The 15,791-nt window shown below is 51.2% G+C and overlaps 7 protein-coding genes across 7 annotated transcripts; 5 read left to right on the plus strand and 2 right to left on the minus strand.

The window, feature by feature from the left end:
• Positions 1 to 520: 520 nt before the first annotated feature.
• On the plus strand, positions 521 to 2,110 carry BDV37DRAFT_272536 (MFS transporter; the record flags this gene model as incomplete). Its single annotated transcript, XM_032084886.1, has 4 exons — positions 521 to 568; positions 618 to 1,016; positions 1,064 to 1,609; positions 1,661 to 2,110. 4 exons carry the CDS (start codon positions 521 to 523, stop codon positions 2,108 to 2,110), a joined length of 1,443 nt encoding a protein of 480 aa, XP_031940136.1.
• A 940-nt stretch (positions 2,111 to 3,050) lies between these two features.
• BDV37DRAFT_151850 (TauD/TfdA dioxygenase family protein) lies at positions 3,051 to 4,508 on the minus strand. The gene is made up of 5 exons (XM_032078998.1): positions 4,234 to 4,508; positions 3,862 to 4,176; positions 3,618 to 3,811; positions 3,372 to 3,555; positions 3,051 to 3,322 (listed from the first exon to the last, which is right to left on the minus strand). The coding sequence occupies exons 1-5, from the start codon at positions 4,406 to 4,408 to the stop codon at positions 3,165 to 3,167; spliced, it is 1,026 nt and encodes a 341-aa protein (XP_031940137.1). The 5' UTR covers positions 4,409 to 4,508; the 3' UTR covers positions 3,051 to 3,164.
• A 598-nt stretch (positions 4,509 to 5,106) lies between these two features.
• Positions 5,107 to 6,577, plus strand: BDV37DRAFT_294963 (SMP-30/gluconolactonase/LRE family protein; the record flags this gene model as incomplete). The annotated part of the gene is made up of 3 exons (XM_032089754.1): positions 5,107 to 5,855; positions 5,923 to 5,974; positions 6,027 to 6,577. Exons 1-3 carry the CDS (start codon positions 5,205 to 5,207, stop codon positions 6,575 to 6,577), a joined length of 1,254 nt encoding a protein of 417 aa, XP_031940138.1. The 5' UTR covers positions 5,107 to 5,204.
• A 696-nt stretch (positions 6,578 to 7,273) lies between these two features.
• BDV37DRAFT_251669 (cupin domain-containing protein) lies at positions 7,274 to 8,146 on the plus strand. Its single transcript, XM_032082336.1, has one exon. The coding sequence runs from the start codon at positions 7,524 to 7,526 to the stop codon at positions 8,061 to 8,063; it is 540 nt and encodes a 179-aa protein (XP_031940139.1). The 5' UTR covers positions 7,274 to 7,523; the 3' UTR covers positions 8,064 to 8,146.
• A 1,334-nt stretch (positions 8,147 to 9,480) lies between these two features.
• BDV37DRAFT_294965 (SMP-30/gluconolactonase/LRE family protein) lies at positions 9,481 to 10,854 on the minus strand (the record flags this gene model as incomplete). Its single annotated transcript, XM_032089755.1, has 2 exons — positions 9,481 to 9,863; positions 10,227 to 10,854. 2 exons carry the CDS (start codon positions 10,852 to 10,854, stop codon positions 9,481 to 9,483), a joined length of 1,011 nt encoding a protein of 336 aa, XP_031940140.1.
• Positions 10,855 to 11,200: 346 nt separating this feature from the next.
• Positions 11,201 to 12,700, plus strand: BDV37DRAFT_294966 (MmgE/PrpD family protein; the record flags this gene model as incomplete). The annotated part of the gene is made up of 2 exons (XM_032089756.1): positions 11,201 to 11,437; positions 11,489 to 12,700. The coding sequence occupies 2 exons, from the start codon at positions 11,201 to 11,203 to the stop codon at positions 12,698 to 12,700; spliced, it is 1,449 nt and encodes a 482-aa protein (XP_031940141.1).
• Positions 12,701 to 13,881: 1,181 nt separating this feature from the next.
• Positions 13,882 to 15,647, plus strand: BDV37DRAFT_294967 (MFS transporter; the record flags this gene model as incomplete). The annotated part of the gene is made up of 4 exons (XM_032089757.1): positions 13,882 to 14,318; positions 14,374 to 14,905; positions 14,955 to 15,001; positions 15,057 to 15,647. The coding sequence occupies exons 1-4, from the start codon at positions 13,974 to 13,976 to the stop codon at positions 15,645 to 15,647; spliced, it is 1,515 nt and encodes a 504-aa protein (XP_031940142.1). The 5' UTR covers positions 13,882 to 13,973.
• Positions 15,648 to 15,791: the final 144 nt, after the last annotated feature.

Here is a 15,791-nt window from a genome sequence, read left to right on the forward strand (position 1 = left end):
TTTTTTTTTTTTTTTTTTTTTGTGTGTGTTTCCTTTCCACTTATTCGGCGACGGCGTTCTTGCAGTAGACAGATAATTGAATCAAACATTTCTTGCTTGACGTGCCTCAACCCGAACCATAAGCTATGTTCGGGAATTTTTGGATTGTTCGGAGAATTGTGGATGGTCGATAATATTGAGCGCTAGATTCGAAAATCTTCCAGTGTCCTCCGAAGGGTCCACCTGCATCTCTACCGTGCCTCGCCTGCTCGTACTCGGGTCTAGCGCTGACATTCTCTCGGGGATCGCGTCCGACACACAGCAGCTTTTCACATCGGTCCTTCTACTCCGGATGCTTGGGCAAGATTATATAGATAGTTCTGTCGTAGTCTCTAGTCGCAGTACATTACGCCGTTTCATACAATTCTTGGCCACCTCCCTATTCCCAGCTAATGGCAGTTTGGGCGTAAATATTTATTCAATAACCTCTCTTACAAGCCTACAGACAATTGTACAATCTGTGTCCAAACCACGGAGCGTCATGGCTGAAGAAGTAAACGAGAGAACACGACTGCTGTCCCAGTCCGATGTAAGTCTGTCACCCAGCGTCGAGTCGTTTGTAAAACTAATGCTCCAAGGACTCTTCCCCTTCCCTGAAAGACTTGGAAGAGTGGGAAGAGCCTCGCAATTGGACAGTGTCATACCGCTGGCTATGTATTGCCGTGATTTCGATCTATGGATTGATCAGTCCGGTCATCGCAGCAATCATCGTGCCCGCCATGCCCCAGATAGCCACCGACTTGAATGTTACCGACCCAGGAATGCTGCAAGCCTTCGTTTCTGTGTATGTTCTCGGCTGGAGTTTCGCTCCCCTGGTTGTCGGTCCCTTGTCCGAAGTCTACGGGCGCATCTCGTTGTTGAATACCGGCCATGGCCTGTTCCTGGTCTTCAACGCCCTGTGCGCGTTCGCCCGTAGTGATTACGAGTTACTCATTCTCCGGTTCATCACAGGAGCTGTTGGTAGCGCTCCGCTGTCGGTGGGTAGCATCCAGTCATACACGGCGATCGCTAATGAATCAAATAGATCGGCGCAGGGATCATCGGAGACCTGTGGGCTCCAGAAGAGCGAGGCCTTTCCATCTCCCTTTACACCCTGGGGCCCCTGCTGGGTCCTGCCATCGCGCCCATCACAGGTGCATACATCGTGTCCCACACGTCATGGAGGGCAATCTTCGCGTGGTGTTCACTTTACATCTTCGTCACATGGGTGCTAGGTCTTTGCATCCTTCGCGAGACCTTCCGGCCAGTCCTCATACAGCGGAAACAAGCTGCTGCAGTCCGCAAAGGTGACCAGCACGGCTCTCCACAACTGCACCATAAGAGTCTAGCAGATGTTTTCAGACAGGATCTTCGACGACCTTTTACATTCCTCGGAACACAGCCCATCATACAAGTCCTATCCCTCTTCATGGGCTATCTCTTTGGCCTCAACCACCTATCCATCACGACATTCGAGTCCGTCTGGACAGACATCTACAACCAAACCCCATCCCGCGCAGCACTGAACTACATCTCCATCGCCGGCGGATTCATCCTCGGAAGTCAAATCACAGGCTCTCTCAACGACCGGGTACCCCATCCTGTCCCCATTCTAGTCCATCCAGATATCTAACTCTCGCAGATCTACATCTACTACACCTCCAAAGATCCCGCAAAAGGAACCCCAGAGCTTCGAACAATCCTCATGCTCCCAGCCGCCCTTCTCGTCCCTGCCGGCCTACTAATCTACGGCTGGTCCGCCCAGACACACAGCCACTGGATCATCCCCAATATCGGAATCGGCATCTACGCCCTTGGTCTGATAATGAGTTACCAGTGTATTCAGGCCTATGTACTGGATTGCTACGCGGTGTACGCAGCCTCGGCGATGGGCGCCCTGACGATCCTGCGCTCGCTGCTGGGCTTTGTCTTGCCTATCCTGGCTCCCTTGATCTATAGAACGCTTGGGTATGGATGGGGTAGTTCCTTGCTAGCGCTTTGGGCTTTGGTGATGGGCGGGCTTGTTCCGGTCCTCCTGTGGCGGTATGGGGCAGTTCTGCGAAAACGGAGTGGCATTCTTGAGGAGATGTAGACGGCTCTTTGATTAAGAGTAGGTTCACGAGAGATGATGAGGGGGTAAAGGCTCCTGGTGAAGGGCTGCGTTGGGGCTATAACCTGCTTGTGTTGTGTGTTTCTTTCTGTTTAGAATGATCTTTTGCAAATACAGTTTTTCTATAGACTATGCCATGATTGTTTTGCTTCCTGATTTATTTGTTAATATTCTTTCTGCATCCATTAGAAATTGGAAATAGGTTACCGCCCTCTTCTACCATCCCCAAGAGATATATATATCCTACTCAATGCTCTGGAAGTGTGTCGTCTAGCTACTAAGACAAGCTACTCGGCCTGGCACTATTCGTTTCCTTAAATTAATCCACATCTTTGGGAGTAGATCGTATCAGTTTCGCTGTCTACGAAATCTTATAGCCTCCTCCTCGTCTTCATTGAGATCAATTTCGTCCATTCAGGCATGTCCACGCACGACGTTATTCCACACTGTCAAACACTGCTACTTCTATGCCACGCTGGAACACCAAGCATAACACCCTTTATATTTAGCAATCGCCAAGCCCTTGCATGGATTATTGTTGGTGTTTGATCTTTTCGAAGTAGAACTTCATTTCGGTTGTTTGCTAATTTGGCTCTCACTCGTTGCGCGAAGACGGGGAAGTAGCCTCTCGTGCTCATATTAGACTCCGAAGATAACGCCATGTGGCCATCATACATACGAATATCTGCTACCTCGCTTAAATCGGATAGCTCTGCTCCTTTCTCAATCAAATCTGTATAATGCTAGTAGCGAGAGCCCTAAGTAAGAAATGATCTAGATGAACAAAGGGTACACAGACTTCCTCGGATCTACGTGCAAAAGAAGTACTACTGTCTATACGGGAAAAAAAACTATATTCAAAACTTCAAAACATAAAAGCACTTGTTCTCATTCTATGCAAAGTCTATGAAATCAACATACCGCAACATTCATCAGGCCAATCGATAAACAAAAACAAACAAATCATTCTAAATCACCGCGAGGCAAACCAAACAAGTGCACAACCAAATCTAGATCAGATATTCGCGTTGCGCAATCACTTAGCAGCGGCAGCCAAAGCCTCCTGGCGAGAAACGCTGTTAGGGTCGAAGTAAGGCTGCTCGGCAATACCCATGGTGCGGTATCCCATGCGGCCTCCGAGACCGTAGTGGTCCTGGGTAGGACAGTGCAGGACACAGCGGTTGTCCCAGATGGCTATCGACGTCAGACAGGGTGTTAAGCATGGGTCGAAGCATTTACTCACCAACGTCGCCGGGGTTGTTCCAGCGGAAGCGGACTTGCAGGTCGTGGTTGTCGCCGACCAGGGAGATGATCTTGCTCAGGAGCTGCTCGCTCTCGAAGTCGGTGACGTCGTTGATGCGGCGGCAGTGGAGGCCACCTGCGAAGAGGGTCTTCCAGCCTGTTACGGGGTGGGTGCGGACCATGGGCTATGGATAGATGGATAGTTAGATAGAATCCCAGGGGTTCAATTGGAGGACAGGCTACATACGTGAGACTGCTTGAATTGCATGTCGGTGTTGGCGGGCGCGCCACGAGGGCCATCGTAGATGCCGGGCTCGGTTTCAGCCAGCTTGCGCAGGGAGGGAACCTCGTGTTGGGCGGTCAGAGACTCGAAGAACTTCTGGTAGGGGGTTGAGAGACGGTCGTAGAGCTCATATCCAGAGGCCCAGAGGGTGTCGCCACCTTGATTCGTCAGTGAATGAAGTGCAATAGATGGATAGTGGGTAGCGTACCAGTGGGGGGGATTTCGGTCATGCGAAGCATGGTAAAGTCAGGGGGGCAGACTTCATAGGAGCCATCGCTGTGGTACTCCAGGACGGCGCGTTGGCGCTTCTGACTGTTCTCGACGGCGTGCAGCTTCTGCTGGCGGCCTGGGTCAAGGATACCCATTTCAGGGTCATCCTTGCGGATGAGGTGGAGAGGGTGCTTGGACAGACGGTGGCCTGCTGGCTTGCCGGACTGCACACCCAAACGATGGGTGAGTTCCTTCTGGAGTTCTCCGTCCAGGTCAGTCTGTGCACGGAAGAAGACGACGCCTCGTTGCGCGACTACAATGATTGGTTAGTATCTCCAATCGTTTTGCTGCGAGATATGACGGTACTTACTGGTGATGGCCAGGTCGCGCAACAGAGCATCGGCATTGGGCGAGGAGAGCCATTCAGCCAAGTTCGCCTTGGGGAACTCAGTACCAATGCAGGGTGTAACCTGGAAGGACTCGTATTGATCGAGGATGCCCGTGAGCTGCATAGGCTCGGGGTAGGTGACCTTGGTGGAGTGCATCTTGTGAAAATTGAAGATTGGTAATTAAGATTGAGTTTGAGTCGGTTGTTTGTCTGATTGCTATGCTCTGATTCTTGTCGTGCTGATGATGAGAGCAAATCGATGGCAACTACAACGCTATTTATGTCTACATTTCAACGTAGAATCATGCCATATTGTCCATCTCATCCGACGGCGGTCCCATGAAGCAGCTGTCGGAGTATGTCTGCATGTCAGCATGTCTCTTTGCGCGATGAGGCTACATTGGGGAGTGCCATACGCGGACTCTGTGTCTTTGCGTACGTTCAACGAGCTTGGTGGACCTGCGTAGGGCGGAGCGTCATGGACGGGGTCTCGGCGAGCGACACGCGGATACGAAGCGGCGTCGTTGCTCCGAACGACATACTTTCTCCGAACAACCTACTTCCTCCGACGCCACGCATCGCGAATCGTCAGCCTAATTTGAGTTGTGTCACAGAATCCTGCAGAATCCTGCAGGATTTCTGCATTTCAGGCCACCCCTGTCTAGCCCCTGGCACAACGTGGACTGCCATGTGGTTGATGCATTGGCGCGAGTCTAACATAGTGCTCGAGCCGCGACGCATCTCATCTAGAACGTAAGATAATGAAGGATTCGGCCCCCAACAGGAGATTGGAAGGCAGTGTTATACTTCAGCTGGACCTGAGTCTGTCATTCAGGAGACAGAAGACGAAGTATAAGTAGTGGGTAGTTTCTCAGCTCATTCGGGTAGTATCAACATCAACTCCTCCAGTGTGTATCTCAAGAACTTTCCGCGAAACTCCCACGTGTTTCATCATGCATCTATCATTGCGATTGGTTTCCCTGGCGCTATGCATAGCCCCGCTAGCATCTGCCGGGAACACTTCCACCCCCCTGGTTCAAGCCTGCACCGGCTACAGCTTCCCACGTGTCGCCTGCATGTACCGATATGCATCGAAAATGCCCCTTGACTTCTACCGCAAGGCCAGCACCGACATGAGTAGCGTGGACACTTACACGTCGACCGAGGTGTCCGGTGACGACTCGTTCCAGCAGGTTGGCAAAGCCACATTCCTCGTCTGGGACCAACAGCGTGGTAGCGAGATCCTAGGATCCGACCCGGTGTATGATATTATGTTTACCGTCTCCACTGGCGGACACGAGGCCCCCGTATACGTCCCCGACACCAACGAGGTGTGGTTCTCTGAATTAGGTAGAGGGGAGCTCCACCAGAAGGTCATCAGTCTAGATGGCGATTCCCCTACCCTCTCAACAATTCTGACCGACCCACCTATGTACGCTCCATCCGGGGCCCGCTACAGGAATGGAAAGATCTATTTCTCTGTTGGCGGTGGCAATTCCACTCTAGAAGGGGGTCCTTATCATCCTGGAATCTACTCGGTGGATCCCAAAACCCGCAAATCGACCATTGAAGTCAACAACTATTTTGGATGGTACTTCAACCAGGTAAGCATGCCCACCGACAGTACCCGATACACGCTTAGTGGATTTCACGAGCTAACTTTCCATCCAGGCCAACGACATGGATATCGACCAGCACGGTCGCATCTGGTTTAGTGATCCTTGTAAGTTCCTGGTCCTGGAATCTCATTTGCGTCCATACTGATTCAGCTATAGTCCTCGCCCGCAACTTCGGTACCTCAACATTCGCCCCTCAGGTCCAGGCCTCAGTCTATCGGTACGACCCAGCAACCGGGGAAGTCAAGATCGTCGATGACACACTGCACTGTCCCAATGGTGTTGCTTTCTCTCCCGACTACAAAACACTGTACCTCACGGACACTGACGCCGGTGTCACCATGATTGACCCGAAAGTGCCATTGAGCGAGGTGCCATCGCTCCAATACAACTCCACCAACCGACGCACAGTCTACGCATTCGATGTGAGCGAGGACGGCTCGTACCTCAAGAACCGCCGACCGATCCATACCGCGAAGGACTTCGTTCCTGACGGTCTGAAGGTGGCTAGCAACGGATATGTGATTACCGGCGCGGGTCATGGCGTCGATATCCTTGATCCCACTGGCACACCAGTGGTGAGCATCCAGACTAATTTCACAGCTGTGAACACGGTCTTTGGTGGTAAGAACTTGGATGAGCTGTGGATTGTTGGCCATGGCGCTGTGGCACGAGCCAAGCTGAACTTGACTGGCCCTGCTCTGCAGTAAGAGTGGGATTTGTGATTGTTTTTCTTCTTTCCCTCCTTTTCCTTTCCTATGTAAATTTCTTCTTTTTTCCTTGTTTTTCTATTTTTTTTTTTTTTTTTTTTTTTTTTTTTTTTTTTTTTTTTCTTTTTTTCTCTTCTTCCTTTCGCTCCCCTTCTTTTCTTCTTTCATAGATATTTTTAGATTTTTGTCAGACTATTCTTGATCCATTCCTCATGGAGGTGGATACCTTTTGGTGGAGATGCTTTTCCATAGATTCAATTATACCGTCACCGGCTTTCTCATTTGACTTTTTCCAAGCATAAGCACTAGAGTAGTATTGAAACAAATCAACTCGGTAGCCATTGTGTTTTGTTGGTTGAGGGCTAAATTTGGTTGGTAGATACCAAGGTCCATCAATCAGGGGCCATTCTACCATGGCGATCAGGAAGGATCCTTGGAAAGCATTTTCAGGAGGTTATTTAAGAGGGAAGGAAAAGTAGAGTGCTGACGTCGAGTAGTAGACGGACGTGGGCAGCGAAACCCTAAACCCTAAGAAAGCCTCAGCGATAGAAAACCCCTCCCAACATGGACTTCAGAAGACGGCAGCATAATAACTAAACTAAAATATCATAAAGTGACAAGAAATGACAAACAAAGGAAAAAGATTTCTCAGCTAATACGAATTACATGAGCAACGGTCCTGGATTACTCACCCACGTCAATGCTTGCATAAGGCATGCGGGGCTCGGGCGCCGACCTCCGCCCACGGTTCAATCGCCGCCGAGCAGACAACAAGCTTCCGAACCATCGTCCTCCGACGACCGACACCGTGCAAACCATGGGAGACATAAATAACATCCCAAGGATTGCAATCCAATTCAACTCACCACAAGCAAACAATCAATTACCCAATTACTCAACTCCTCAAGAAAAAAACCCCTCAATCCACCCAACACCACACTTCAAAATGGGCTCCCTTCCTGAGAAAGACTTCCCCCAAGTCCACCGCTTTATCACGACCCACAAGGAGGACGGAACCCCCACCTTCGAGACCAAAGTCCCCGAGCCAATCGAATGGGAACGCACCAACATTGGCGTCGATTTCTTCCTCGCCTACACGCTCGGCAGCTTTCCCGCTCCCCTCAGCCACGATGCCGACCTGAACCAATACAAAGAACACCTCGTCAACCACCCTCCCTTCATGATCCCCGGCGGCGCCGTCGTGCGCTACGTCGACTACCACCCGGGCTGTGAGCCCATGTGGCATCGCACGGTGACCGTTGACTTCGGAGTGGTCATCGAGGGCGAGCTCGAGCTCGAGGTGGAGGGCGGCGAGAAGCGTTTGATGAAGAGGGGCGATGTTGCCGTGCAGAGAGGTACCAACCACTGCTGGCGCAACCCGAGCAAGACGCAGTTTGCGCGCGCCTTGTATATTGCCATGGATGCCAAGCCGGTCATTGTCAATGGCCAAGCGTTGGGCGAGTCCTTGGGTGAGGTGAAGCACTGATTGTTATTTTCTTGGTCTTTTGAGAATGGGATTATGAAGAAAGAGAAATGGTTTATTAGATATGCTTGTACGGAGTACATTCAAGAGGAATATTATATTGTGAATTATATGGTTTCTATCAAATATGACCCAAATTAACGCTCCATCTAAAGATGTTGAATACGTATACCGTACATGTAGAGTCTAGACCGAGAAGCAGTTGGAGCACTTACAGCATGACGTCACTCCGCATGATAGACCTATTTTACCACCTGATTGACCGCTTTCGCGGCTATCTAGAGATAACAGATAGTAGATCGTCCTGATAGAAGTATAACGTCATCATATTACAGTCTACGGGTGAGCTCAAGCGTGGTTCTACCACACTGAGGTCCTAATCTCTATATGCTTTACAGTGAAAGTAGTGTACAGCCATTGATTCAACTTTCTAGTTCTTTGTCGATATTACTCAAGGGGAAAGTCCTCAGAATGCGTACTACTTACTACGTCTCGTGCTACCAGAAATATATATTGCTACGTGCGTCGCAGATGTATGCGAAAGAACTTAGTAGTCAATAGATACTAAACTTGCAATGTTTTCTCGTTTTATTAATCAGAGTCAGTGAACTATTATACGAAACACCTAAAGACAAGATATTAAACCTACATTCTTGATATACAGAAGCTACAAAGAGAATAAGAAATTCATTATCTTTCACCACGCTATAGAAAACCCGGCAATTAAGAGGCGGTCAACAAAGCGGTGAGAGCAGGGTCATTCATCTGGATGATGTTCTGGATAACATCCACTACGAGGGGCCTGGGAAAGGCAGCGGGCGAAAGAAGGTCCGGGATTGTATGATCATCGGAGACTGGTGGACACTTATCTGCGCGAGTATAATTTTATTAAGGTATCTTAGTTAGGTCGGGAGTCCTAATACCAAGCATCAAATCATCTCCGACGGTCTAACTCTACCCGAACGTTCGGAATTCCGCCGTATGCAAAGCAACATATCTTCTCCGAGGGTTTGCCTCCACGCGGCGTATCTAATTGAACCGTCTGTACAAGCATCATATCATCTCCGGCGGGGCTGACTCCGCCCCAGCGGAGCACAGTGCTCAATCTAGCTGAAACGATCTGATCTATCGTATAGAACGAGTCCGTGTACGCGGTCCTCTGGCGCGGGGTTAGGGAACATACCAACCCTAAATGCACAGTGTTCGTCCACCATCTACTACAATAAGCGAACGGAAAAGCACCTGTTGTTCAGGGATAATAAAGATCTCTATATTTCTTTCGATCTCTTTCGCTGATAAAAAAAAAAAAAAGAAAAACAACTTGAAATCTCACTGAACGAAAAAGGAACGCCTAACATGAAATGTCATCAAAACCAATATTAACCGAACAGAACGCGACCCAAAGTCATGAACGAAGATTTTAAGCGTAAGATCCCTTCAGCCCCCATCGAATCCTGGCAACACCTCCCTTCCCAATCGCCCACAGCTCGTCCCGATCCGCCCCCGCAAACGCAACATTAATCACCGTGAAATTAGTCTGCACGCGCACTAGGGGCTCGCCCTCGTCCGTCAAAACCACGATGCCCTTGCCCGTCGCCGAGACAAGATATCCCTCCCGCGACGTCTTGATTCCATCTGGTGCATACTCCATGGAAAGGTAGACGGGTCGTTTGTTCAGCAGCGCCTTGCGCGATGGGGCCACGTCGTACGCGTAGATGGTGCGGCCCTTGCGCGTGGAGTTGTAGGCGATGTGCGGAGCTGGGTAGATGTTCGGATCAATGATGGCGGATCCGGCACCCGTGTCTGTGAGATAGACGGTTTTGTTGTCCGGGGAGAAGGTGAGGCCGTTGGGCTCGAGGAGGGAGTCGTCGACCATGGTTACGAGCCCGGTTTTGGGATTGAAGCGGTAGGTTGCTGGGTTGATTTGCGGGGCGTAGGTGTTTACTTGGCATGGGCGGCCGTAGTCTTGTTTGTAGAACAGATTAACTATCTAGATTGACAGAGGAGGGAAGAATAGGGGAGGGGGAAAAGGATTACCATTGTCGGTGAACCAGATCTGACCCTCGTGATCGATGTCGAGATCGTCCACTGCGTTGAAATAATACCCGTAGTAGTTGTTCAAGAGAGCTTGGGTTTCCCCGGTGGTCGGGTTCAATGTATACAGACCTGGCCGGAAGGTGTAGCCCGCAAGTGACTCGTTTCCACCTATCGTGGCGAGGTAGAGCAGCCCGTCGCGGAATCGAGCCCCCGTGGCTGCGTAGATGGGTGGCTGGGCGAGCTTCTCTTCCAAGGTGGGTGGATCATTATTCAAGTTAATCACCAGTTGAGGCAGGAATCCTTGCTGTAAGCGGGAGAAGTACAGTTCGTTAGTAGTGGGGACGTACACGGGAGCCTCGTGGGAGCAGTCCTCGATACTGAACATGAACTCGACACTGGGGTTGGGACCGAGGATGGCCTTCGCCGCCGACTGGTTCCACACCAGGAAATCGGCATTGAGCAGGTCGGAGAAGGTTGGTTCCTGTGGCGCATTGGTGGAGATGTAGGTGTCGGCGTCGCCAAGCACGTTACGCACTTTGCGCTCGAACTCGCCCTGGAGGAGCGATCCGTATCGATCAATGCAGGCAACCTCCGGGTAGCTGAACCCCGCGCACGACGAGACGAGCGTGGTGACTGGGGGTCCGCTTTGCGCTGCTTGAAGGGGTGCTTGAGGGCTGGAGTACCCCAGGTATTGCCGGTAGGGCAGGGAGGCGACCCCGAGCAGTGTCTGCAAACAGTGGCTAGTATAGGAGAGCATCTTTGAATCTGTTCCATAGGATGAGTGAATCTGTCACAATGTCTCCTGTCTGTCTGGTGAACATTACTTTTTAAACTATCCTCACTGCTTGACCTTCGGCGGATGACGCCCGCAATCTGCATACACTCTCGTTCTGCTCGACTTCAAGAAACGCCATGTTTCCCGCGACTCGGACGCCGGTCCGCGAAAAGAAGGCGTACGCCCCCGAGGACCCGCGTTGAGGAAATACTACGAACTGTCTCGGGGTCAGGGGGCCGCTTACACCTCTATTTATGTAAGACCTCTACTGCCCAATGAGAGAGGGAAAGTGCATATTCCCTGTATTCAGCACTACGATCAACACACAATGACCGTCACAGACTCCACGCCAGAAGGCAACGTCACCGCAGAACTCTGCAACTGGGTGACAGACCTTAAGCCGTCAGACATCCCTGCAGATGTCCTCCAACGAGCCAAACACCTCCTGCTCGACGGCATCGCCTGTGGCCTGGTCGGATCTCACGTCCCGTGGTCCGAGCAAGCCGCCCAGGCGATTGATGACTACGAACCGGAAGGATACTGTAGTGTGATAGGCTACAAGAGGGTATATCTCATCCAATATGCAGACAATAAATTAATGACTAATTGTACATAGCGGTACGGCCCGCAAGCGGCGGCCATTCTCAACGGCTCATTCATCCAAGCCGTAGAGCTAGATGACTACCACAGTGCCGCACCACTCCACTCCGCCAGTGTCCTCTTGCCTGCATTATTCGCCGCAGCGGAAGTGCAGTCCAAAGGACACAGGAAGGGCGTCGTCTCGGGACTCGATTTCCTCGTTGCCCTTATAGTGGGATTCGAAACGGGACCTCGAGTCGGATCCGCCATGTACGGCGCGGATCTGCTTTCACGGGGATGGCATTCAGGCCCGGTCTTCGGTTCCCCAGCAGCGGCAGCTGCGTCGTCAAAGTTACTGGGACTCAGTCCGGATGACACCGAGTCCGCGGTCGGGATCGCCTGCACGCAGGCGGGCGGGCTGATGGCAGCGCAGTATGAGGGGATGGTGAAACGGGTACAGCACGCGTTTGCCGCTCGCAACGGGCTCTTCGGCGCGCTCTTGGCTCGCGACGGCTACGTGGGAATCAAGAAGGTCTTCGACCGCAGCTATGGTGGGTTTCTCACCATGTTCACACAAGGAAACGGCCGGAGTCCGCAGTATAAGCCTGCCGAGGTAACGACTGCCCTGGGGACGGAGTGGCAGACGAAGAATATCCGCGTGAAATTGCATGCCTGTGTCGGCGGCTGTCACGGACAGATCGAAGCCCTGGAGAAGCTCCAGCGGAACTACCCTGACCGATTTGCCGTGGACCAGCTACAGAATATTCGTCGCATTACGGTTTCCCTTTCCGAGCCGGTGTTTGCCCACGATGGCTGGGCCCCGGAGGAGCGGCCGTTGACTGCGACGGGCGGCCAGATGAACGCGGCGTACATTGGTGCCGCGCAGCTGGTGTATGGACAGGTGCTGCTCGATCAGTTCGAGCCTCATGCTTTGGACAGTGATGCTGTGTGGAGTCTCATCGACAAGACGACTTGTGTCCATAGCTCGGAGTTCGACAAGCCGGGTCATCTCTGCGGGGCCCGCATCGTGGTCGAGTTTAACGATGGGGAGACCGTGGAGGATGTGGTCGCCATGCCGAAAGGTTTCGATCCGCCCATCACGGATGAGGAGATCCGTGAGAAGTGGCGCAAGCTGGCGAGCTCCGTGATTGACTCGGAGAGACTGCAGAGAATTGAGAACTCGGTTTTGTCTTTGGAGACTTCAGCTGATGTGTCAGAATTGTTGGCATTGATCAGCGGTGAGCTGTAGCACACGTGGTATGATATTTACAGGAAGCAGTCATGATTAGTATGTCAACGAATTAGCAATAGAATATAATCTAGATTTTGAATTTCAGGCAATATTTATCTCTTCAGCCTAATCTGGGCCCTTGCAGCGGCGGAGGTCCACTGGCCACTTGAGTACAGTAGAAATCCGTTCTGCTTCAATTAGTCCTGCCTTCAGTGGCCATCCAGGATTGGTAATATACGATTGGTAATCTCTAATTTCCCACAAGACGACTAGAAGTAACATTGAGTACCTTTACGCTATCCTTTCTCGGGTATAGATCACCAAGCTAGACCACATTGCCTGGCATTCTGAGCATCCTTGTGGGCTGTTCAACCCCAAATTTGATATCTCAACCGAGTTTGGCTATCTCTGCTATTGCGGCCCGTCCTCTGGACCCTCGTGTTGCAGCTGTGAGGTGGAAAGATTTGGAACAGTTGAAGATACAAATCCATGGTAGTTGGCAGTTGCCTGTTGCTGTGTTGCACATCTCACTTTGTATAGCGACACGAGTCGGGGTTAGGGCTATGTTGGGGCTATAATACTATCTGTCTAGAAAACTACAAAGCTACTTGAAATATGAAATTCTAGTGAAGAGATTCCATGTCATTCTACTCATGCCAAATCAATTAACCCCAACTTTACAATAGAACTGAATTCAGACCAAATAGATTGTAGACATGGAGTAGTGAGATGCTTACTAAAGAGCGGATGAGGGCGCCGACAGTTCGCGTCACGTGCTTCACCAAAGCCCTCACGGTCTGTCGGCAAGTTGCAAATGTAGCATGATCATTCAGTTGAACCTTGAAAGGGGAGCCAATTATTCATTTAACAGTTTAGTAATGGTATGATTACCATGCCCAACTGACTCTGACCAAGTGGAGATGGAACACTCACAATGCTGACGAAGGAGCAACAAGCCCGATGATTAATGGCTCGGGGTACGGCGGCCGAGCACCGCGTACGTACGCGGTGTACGGGACGATCTCCAGAGCTGATGGGAGTATATAGTACTTGTCCATCCGTTGCCAAGACAAAGGCTGGAGGAGGACCAGAAACACTATTCTCATGACAAGGAAGGGTTAATTCTGGATTGAATCCTTCCGCTCACCTATTTTTATTAATTTGGTGGTTTTTGCTTTATTTTCTTTTAGATTTGTTCTTCATACGCGGGGCCGTGAACCATACTTGATCCGAGTCGAAAACCTTTCCTCCCTACCTATTCTAATTTTCATCCTCGACATATTCGTCCCCAATGGCTGTAGCAGGGTTGCCTGTAGTCTCTCCAGACTCTCCACCCTCTCCTCATCCGGGTAGTCGACTATCATCGGAGCCTACCGACATCGAAAGCCAGAAAGCTCCTTCAAACGCCGAACCCAAGACAGACCCAAACCTAGTCACCTGGAATGGACCAGATGATCCAGAAAATCCCCAAAACTGGTCCTTCGGATACCGGGCATTCGTCACAGCCATCTGGGTCTATGGGAATCTCTGCACATGTATCGCCAGTAGTATCTTCAGCAGCGGAAGCGGCCAAATCGCGCAGCGATTCCATGTCGGGAGTACGGTTGTGACACTTGGAATCAGCTTGTTCCTGCTGGTAGGTAGTATCCATCATCCCTTTTTCCCGTCTGAGTAGAATGCTGACTGGATAGGGTTACACTGTTGGTCCGCCTGTATGGGGTCCCTTGTCCGAGCGATTCGGCCGCAAATGGCCCATGGTCATCGGTATGGCTCTTTTCACCATTTTCTGCATACCCGTGGCCGTGGCAAAGAATCTGCAAACGGTTCTCATCGGGCGGTTCCTCACGGGAGTCTTCGGTGCGGCGCCCTTGTCACTTGTCGGAGGTTCGTTGGTGGATATGTGGAACCCCGCGCAGCGAGGTGTGGCAATGGCATGTTGTATTGGCACAATCTTTGGTAGTCCGGTGTTGGCCCCGTTGATGGGAAACTTTATCGTGGAAAGCTATCTGGGATGGCGGTTCACACAGTGGCTCAGTTGCATCATGGGCGGGTCATGTACAATTCTGGTAGTTTTTGGACTGCCTGAGACCTTTGCCGGGTCCATTTTGCGCAAAAGGGCTGCAGCCCTCCGCAAGGCCGGCAACCCGGACGTCCACACGGTGTTTGACGGGAAGCAAAAGGGAATCAAAGACATCTTCGTCATCTTTTTGCTGAGACCATTTGGTTAGTAAACTCCTCCTCGTGCGACTCCAGACTTACTGACGGTACACAGCGCTTTTGGTTACCGAACCGATTCTTCTCCTGGTCACCATCTACCAGGTAAGGAAACCCGCTATAGAACATTGGCACACTCATCTCCTGACAAACGTACTAGGCTTTCATCTATGGCATCTTATACCTCGTGTTCGTCTCGTATCCCATCGCCTTCCGGGAAGTTCGTGGCTGGTCCCTAGGAATCAGCGCCCTCCCATATATCGGCATGATGGTCGGAATTCTGATCGGCTGCGCCATTGTGGTCATACAAACGCGACGCAACTACGACGGGAACAAAGCAGTAGTCCCCGAGCAACGACTGCCGCTCATGATCGCCGGAGGATGTCTGCTCCCCGTCGGTCTCTTCATCTTCGCCTGGACGTCCAATCCCAACATCCACTGGGCGGGCATGGTCATCGGGAGTGCCCCCGTCGGCACAGGCATGTACATGGTCTTCGTGCAGTGTCTGAACTACCTGGTCGACGTGTACCCGACCATCGCCAACAGCGCGATCGGTGCCAACACGTTTGTGCGTAGCTTCTTTGGCGCCGGATTCCCCCTCTTTGGGCCGTTCATGTATCACAATCTTGGCGTTGCCTGGGCATCGAGCACCCTCGGATTCATCAGTATTGCGATGATCCCGATTCCGGTGCTCTTCTATCGCTACGGTGCTCGGATTCGGTCCTGGTCCAAGAATAGCAAGCACACGTAAGGACAACTTTGGTTCGTCTGCTGGGTTGGTGACCAGCTATTTCGAACTCTCCTGTCCGTCATCCTTTTTTTTTTTTTGTCTCTGCCCCGGTTTCGGGGTTTTCCTTTTGTGTTCTTTTCAGTTTAGACTGGCATTATCTGGTTT

This window comes from Aspergillus pseudonomiae (assembly GCF_009193645.1).
Source record: "Aspergillus pseudonomiae strain CBS 119388 unplaced genomic scaffold BDV37scaffold_46, whole genome shotgun sequence".
NCBI lineage: Eukaryota > Fungi > Ascomycota > Eurotiomycetes > Eurotiales > Aspergillaceae > Aspergillus > Aspergillus pseudonomiae.